General features: G+C 47.9%; 1 protein-coding gene across 1 annotated transcript in view; it reads left to right on the top strand.

Annotated features, from left to right (window-relative positions):
* The first annotated feature begins 3,975 nt into the window (after positions 1-3,975).
* Positions 3,976-7,333, top strand: part of HSPA4 (heat shock protein family A (Hsp70) member 4) — a 64,622-nt gene continuing 61,264 nt past the window's right edge. The window contains exon 1 of the mRNA XM_017532420.2: positions 3,976-5,256. Coding sequence (XP_017387909.1) covers positions 5,150-5,256 — 107 coding nt within the window. The 5' untranslated portion in view covers positions 3,976-5,149. The remainder of the gene's footprint in view (positions 5,257-7,333) is intronic.

Below are 7,333 nucleotides of genomic sequence, written 5' to 3'. Positions count from 1 at the left end.
GGTGGTGCCATCTTGGCTCACTGCAAACTCTGCCTCCTGGGTTCAAGTGATTCTCCTGCCCCAGCCTCCTGAGTAGCTGGAATTACTGACACTCGACAGCATATCCAGCCAATTTTTGTATTTTTAGTAGAGATGGGGTTTTGCCACGTTGGCCAGGTTGGTCTCAAACTCGACTTCAGGTGATCCACCCGCCTTGGCCTCCCAAAGTGCTGGGATTATAGGTGTGAACCACTGCGCCTGGCAACAAGATCCTCGCTTCAAAAAAGAAAAAAAAAGCTGCATGTAACCCATGACTGTAGTCTTAGCTACTCAGGAGGCTAGGTGGGAGGATTGCTTGGGCCCAGGCTGCAGTGAGCTATGACTGCGCCACTGAACTCAGCTGGGTGACAGAACGAGATCATCTAAAAGAAAAAGAAAGAAAAAGAGCAGCAGTGTAGCTGTGAGAAAGTTGTGTAAATTTGAACAAGTTCCTTAACCTTATCGGTTTTAGAGTTTAAGAAAGGGTTGTTACTTTGACTAAAGGCTTTGATCCACTCAGTGTAAGATCAGCGAGGCCAGAAAACCACCATTACCTGAGCATGTAGTTTCCCTGTGAAGCAAAAAATTGCAGAAGCTGCTCCAAAGAGTAGGGCAGGAGTCCACTGGATACTTCTCAGGGAAAAATATGAGTCCCCAGCTGATGGAGAAACTTTTTTCTCTTGGTGGGCAGCCTATGAACACTATATATTTAAAAACAAACACCTCCTGACTGGGCAGAGTGGCTCATGCCTGTAATCCTAGCACTTTGGGAGGGTGAGGTGGGTGGATCACAAGAGCAGGAGTTTGAAACCAGCCTGGCCAATACAGTGAAACCCCAGTCTCTACTAAAAATACAAAAATTAGCTGGGCATGGTGGTGTGCACCTTTATTCCCAGCTCCTCTGGAAGCTGAGGCAGGAAAATTGCTTGAACCCAGAAGGTAGATGTTGCAGTGAGCTGAGATCACTCCACTGCACTTCAGCCTGGGCAACAGAGGGAGACTGTCTCAAACAAAAAAGAACAAAAACCAGAAAACACCTGTGATTACTTAGGACTAAATTTAATCATTGTATTCCAGAGTGGCATTTAACAACTTCCTGCTTCTAAAATACTTAAGATGCTCTGCCAAATGAAAGAATTTGTCCTCCGATCACAGTGTCTCCAACATTAAATATTCTGGACACTTTGTTGGTTCACAATTGTGATTCTTGGAAACTTGCCACCTTAGATTCTTCAGGATTCTCAAATAACCTTTTCCTGACTTCATTTATTTAAATATCCCAGAATAGTCTCTTGAGCTATAAGTTTGATGATCCAGGAAACTATTTATAGCAGGATGAGTACTCTCTGTGACTGATGTTAGTTATGTTTTATTTTGAGAAGGACAAATCATTAAAAAGATTGATAGGGCTGGTGGTATTTTAAACTGAAAGCAGTACCAAGGCAAACAAGGCAGTTGAGGAATGAAGTTGGAACATAGTAAGATATGGGTGTACTTTTCGTCAACTTAGCTAAGAGTTAGGGAGGTCTTCCAATAGAAGGAAGGCAGAAACAGGCAGTAACACAGACATAGCGATCTTTTAGGTCCACTGGACACTTTAGCCTAGGCAGCCTGGGCTGTTTGCTCAGTGATTAATCACTGAGATAAACAGATGGAGCTAGGACTCTGTCATAATTAAGGTCAATAGTATGCTTAATATTATTGATATCCCCCTAGGTAGGAGAAAGTCAGAGGAAGGAAGGTCAAGGTCAATCTAACTTAAAAAAAAAAAACTTTAAAAGATTGTAATTAAAATAGACATAAAATTTATCATTTTAATTATTTTAAATGTATAAATCAGTGTCACTGAGTTATGCACTTTGTCACACAACTATCACCAGAATCTACCTCCCGAACTTTATCTTCCCAAACCGAAACTCTATCCCTTAAACTCTCCATTTCACTCTACTTGTGAAACGCTTTTCTGTCTTTAATCTAGTTGTCTATTCTAGGTCCCTGATACAAGTGGAACCGTATTACATTTTCTTTTTTTTTTTTGAGATGGTCTTGCTCTGTTGCCAGGCTGGAGTCCAGTGATACGATCTCTGCTCACTGCAACCTCCACCTCCTGGGTTAAAGCAATTCTCCTCGCCTCAGTCTCCTAAGTGTTAAAACTCGAGTGCTGGATGAAGAGACTCCCCAAATAGGCTCTGTGTGGGCAAGTTTATTTACCTGGGTGCAGGCGGGCTGAGACTGAAAAGGGTGTCAGCGAACGGCAGTGGGATAGGAGTTGGTTTTATAGGTTTGGGGTGGGCAGCGGAAAGTTACAGTTTAGGGCAGTGTTTTGCAAGTTGGGAGGGAGTTGTAGGATGTGGAGTCACGAGGCTGACAAAGATGGGTTACAAAGTCCAATGGCCTTATCAATTAGGAATTAGGAATAAGGAACATTAGAGAAAGTCTCAAAGTTAAGCAGGTGCAGCAGGGGTTGATCATTTCTTTCTCTTTTCATGGTCTTCCAGTTACTTCAGAGTTTCCAGGAACTCATCTGGAGTGTCTGTGCAGGTCAGAGGTTAACATGGCATCCATGGCATCATCAGTCAGCCAAAAAGACCTTACACTGAGTAGCTGGGACTACAGGTGCACCACCATGCCTGGTTAATTTGTGTATTTTTAGTAGAAACTGGGTTTCACCCTGTTGGCCAGGATGGTCTTGATTTCTTGACCTCGTGATCTGCCCACCTCAGCCTCCCAAAGTGCTGGGATTACAGGCGTGAGCCACCATGCCCAGCCCTTATTAAATTTTAAAATATTTTAAAAAAATATTAAATTTTTTGATTTGTGTTTGGCTTTTCACTTAGCTTTTCCCCCCCCTCGAGACAGAGTCTTGCTTTGTCACCAGGCTGGAGTGCAGTGATGAGCTCTCGGCCCACTGCACCTCTGCCTTCCCAGGTCAAGCGATTCTCCTGCCTCTGCCTCCCGAGTAGCTGGGATTACAGGCATACACCACCATGCCCAGATAATTTTTGTATTTTTAATTTTTTTTCTAAAAGCTCATGGTTGAAGGTCGAAGGTGATGACATAATTTTTGTATTTTTAGTAGAGTTGGGGGTGTCACCATGCTGGCCAGAGTTGTCTTGAACTGTTGACCTCATGATCAGCCCACCTTGGCCTTCCAAAGTGCTGGGATTACAGGTGTGAGCCACCACACCTGGCCTTCCTTTGCCTTTTCAAGGCTATGTAATGTACTGATGTGTGTGTACACTAAATTTGGAAAACCCATTTGTCAATGGACATGTGAGTTGTTTCCTCCTTTTAGCTACTGTGAATAAGCAGCTATGAACATGGGTGTATAATGTACAAATATGTCCCTGCTCTCATTTTTTCAAAGGCTGTTCCTTGCTGCCTCCACTCTTTTTATTCCCAGTACCCTTTCATAGGTAGCACCTGGTACTTGTCTTTGAAGAAAAAACAGGTTTTAATTAGGCAAAATGTGAGAACTGTGTGGCCATTAGCAAGTTTTAACGGTAAAGAACCTGGCTTTGGCGTAGCTCCTGTAGACTGAAGTACCTTCTGAGGTGGCAGGAAATGCCCGAATTTAAAGGGAAGGGGATACCAGGGCAATGCAATTTCTTCTTTGCTCATTTACTTTTAAAACGGCTGAAGGGCAACTACTCTAGCCTTGAGATCTTCAACTCATGGTGGACCCTCCAACAACAGAAGACTTCTTTTATTCCTCAAACTATGGTCTCTATTGCTAGTTTTTCAAACCTGAACACAGCCTGTTTCTTTTCTGGGCAGTTTTAGTCTCCACCATTCTGTACTGGGGTCACCTTTACTTGTTTAGCCACCCTCCCAATGGGGATGATCCAGTTTCTGTAGAGGTGAAACTTATATACCGTTTGGGGGCCTTAAAAATACACAAAACCAATAATTAAAACGACAAATCAGAACACATTACTAGGGACTTGGAGATTCAGATTCTCCTTAGATCTCTAGGTAGTTTATTAGAAATGCTTACATAGGTTTGCTTCCTAATCTCAAGCTGGCTTCCCCTCTCCATAACTCTTAGCAACTGCTCTCCCAGGAGGCCATGTAAGTGAGGGGCATTTAGGCTTAAGATTTATTAGCTTCTTGTAAAGGTCTGAGCGAACCTTCCAGGCCAGGCATTGTATCATCTGCCTCTGTATTCCTTGCACCCAGATTAGAGCCTACTATTGGGTAGGTGCTTGGAATGTGCTGGGGATTAAAGGCTTACGTCTTGCAGGCCCCTCAATATGATCTAAGGACACGAGTGGCTTAGAGAACGGTGCGACAAGGCTGAGCGAAAGAAAACAAGGCGGTGTGGTAGTGAGTGGGCTTCTTCCCTCCGCCGGTGAGGGTGCAATCTTAGACTATGACAAAGCCCGACATAAGGTCTTGCAGAGGGCCGCGTTCCAATGGTGGCCTTCTTCCCTACTGGCCAATCTGCCCCAAGAAGAGCAGAAAGCACCCTGCGGGATCTGATGATCAGCTGGCCTCTCATTTTGGGGGCCCAACAGAAGGTGGAAAGCCAAGACACCCCATCACCGGAAGTTTGAGATTAAGAAAAACGGCGGAAGTAGGCCGGAGCGCTTCCTCAGTATATTGACTCAAGCCGGCTCGCCTACTTTCTTCGATAAGGGGAGATGCTCCCCATTTCTATGCAGCTGTGCAGCTCCGGGGTTCCAAGCGTAGGCTTGACAGGGTAATTTCGCTTCTCATCCTTTTTTTCAGCCACCCAGTGCCTTCCCAGATTCTCCGGCCAGGACGTAACGTACTCTTACGTAGCCTGGGCGGGGCCTGAAGGGGAAAAGCGTCTGAGAAGGGCTATCGCGAGAACATCCCGTTATTTTGCAGTTCTCGTGCTTCGGCTAAGCTCTCGTCGCAACGAGATCTTTCGAGATCTTCTCCGCCCCCGCTACCGGCGCCTCCTCTGCGGCCACTGAGCCGGAGCCGGCCCGAGCGGCCCTCGGTTGCAGTACTCACTCTGAGGACCTAGGCGCTCGCGTGGACGCCGCACTCCCCTCGGTAGCCTCGGCCCAAGAGGCCTGCTTTCCACGCGCTAGCCCCGCCGGGGTCCGTGTCCTGTCTCGGCGGCCGGACCCGGGCCCGAGCCCGAGCAGTAGCCGGCGCCATGTCGGTAGTGGGCATAGACTTGGGCTTCCAGAGCTGCTACGTCGCTGTGGCCCGCGCTGGCGGCATCGAGACTATCGCTAATGAATATAGCGACCGCTGCACGCCGTAAGTGTGGGCCGGGCCGGCCGCGTGCATGGGGGTGAGGAGCTAGTGCTAGTTTCAGTCTGGGACCCTTGCTGCTTGGGGAACGCGGGCCGAGGGGTCGCCTGCGTTCCGAGCCGAGGTTCGGGTGGGTCACGGACCCCCCAGTGGGTGCCGGGACACAAGGGGCCGGGACCCACCGTGAGCGTGGGTGTGCGCTTAACACATGGGCCGAACGAAGGCTTCTGGCTGTACTCTGACCAGTTGAGGGCACGGGAAGGAACTGGAGGAACTGCAGGCCTAGGACGTAAATGGGTCGCTGTCCTTTTCTGGAGGGCAGAGACCAGGCCCAGGTCGTACTCATGTCTTTTGTGCTCAGAACTTTGCACACAGCAGGCGCTTAATAAAAGTTGAATTGAACGGGTTCTAGGGCTTGCCAGCCTCGAGACCGTGGAGGGGTCAGCTTCCCACGTGAGTGGCAGCGGGGCAGCGCCCGGAAGAGAGCGAGGTACAGCAGCCTCAGGCTTGAGTCCCGGATGGACTCGGGATCTTGAGATTGGGGTGGCAACGGATAGGAATTTAATGAAATTGGTGCTCTTTTGATACCTTTGCAGTCACTTTTGTTTTCACATTATTTCGGGATTTTGTACTACGTATTGGGTCATCCTCTGTTCGGTGCGCGTTAACCCCTTGATAGGGTTGCACTTTCAAATGAATTCTAACCAGTGTGTTGGCCACATTGTTGGTGGCTCAAGGGCCTGCCTTGACTTCTAGAACCTATAGTAAGTTCTGGGACCAGCATAGACACAACTCTTAAAAAATGGTGAGTCACTCAGGTCTTTCACTGGTTAGAGTAAAAGAGTTTGCCATTTGAGTACATGTAGATACATTTTAATCCATTGTCATGTTCTTAGACACAATCTTGTAAGAAGCTCTGTATTATTGCCGTTCAGAATCTCAATTTTATTTTTTTGAGACAGGGCCTCACTCTTGCCCACGTTGGAGTGCAGTGTCGCGATCTTGGCTCACTGCAGCCTCGACCTCTCTGGCTCAGGTGATTCTCCCAGCTCAGCCTCCTGAGTAGCCGGCATTACAGGTGTGCGCCACCATGCTTGGCTAATTTTTGCGTTTCACTATATCACTCAGGTTGGTCTTGAACGCCTGGACTCAAGCAATCCACCTGCCCCGGCCTTCCGGAGTCCTGGGATTACAGACGTGAACCTCCGTGCCCTGCCCACGGGCTCAATTGTTATGGATTGATTGAGAGGGGTCTCACTTTGTTGCCCAGGCTAGAATGCTGTGGCAAGATCTCGGCTTACTGCAGCCTCGGCTTCCAGGGTTCATGGGATTCTCCTGACCCAGCCTCCTGAAGAGCTGAGATTACAGGCGAGTTCCACCACGCCTGGCTAAATTTAGTATTTTTAGTAGAGATGGGGGTTCCCGAGTTGCCCAGGCTGGCCTAGAACTCCTGACCTCAAGTCATCCTCCCGCCTGGGTCTCCCAGAGTGCTAGGATTACGGCATGAGCCACTGCGCCTGGCCCCAGGGGCTCGATTCTAAGGTTCATTATATTCATCCTGAATTTTTGTCACACTTATTCAGCAGGTTTCAGCCAAAGTAGATTGTTCAGAAGTTTCACATTTGCCTTCCACTTGTCAAATTTACACAGATGCTTCCCCTGAAAACTCATCACAGCGGCCAAAACTAGGTTGGTGTGCCTTTGCCGAGTCTTGTTAACAGCTTTATTAAGGTGTGTGTGTGGGTTTTTTTTAAACGAGTCTTGCTCTGTCCTCTAAGCTGGAGTTCAGTGGTGTAATCTCGGCTCACTGCAACCTCCGCCTCCTGAGTTCAAGTGATTCTCCTGCCTCAGTCTCCTGAGTAGGTGGGATTACAGGCGCGCGCCACCACTCCCTGGTGATTTTTTTTATTATTATGTTTTGAGTTGGAGTTTCCCTCTTGTTGCCCAGGCTGAAGTGCAGTGGTGCCATCTCGGCTCATGGCAACCTCCGCTTCCCGGGTCCAAGCAATTCTGCTCAGCCTCCTGAGTAGCTGGTATTACAGACGTGTGCCACCATGTCCAGCTGTTTTTTTTTTTTTTTTTT

The sequence above is a fragment of the Cebus imitator genome, unplaced genomic scaffold (assembly GCF_001604975.1).
Source record: "Cebus imitator isolate Cc_AM_T3 unplaced genomic scaffold, Cebus_imitator-1.0 Scaffold76, whole genome shotgun sequence".
NCBI classification, from domain to species: Eukaryota; Metazoa; Chordata; class Mammalia; order Primates; family Cebidae; genus Cebus; species Cebus imitator.
This window is presented reverse-complemented; position numbering and strand designations above follow the sequence as displayed.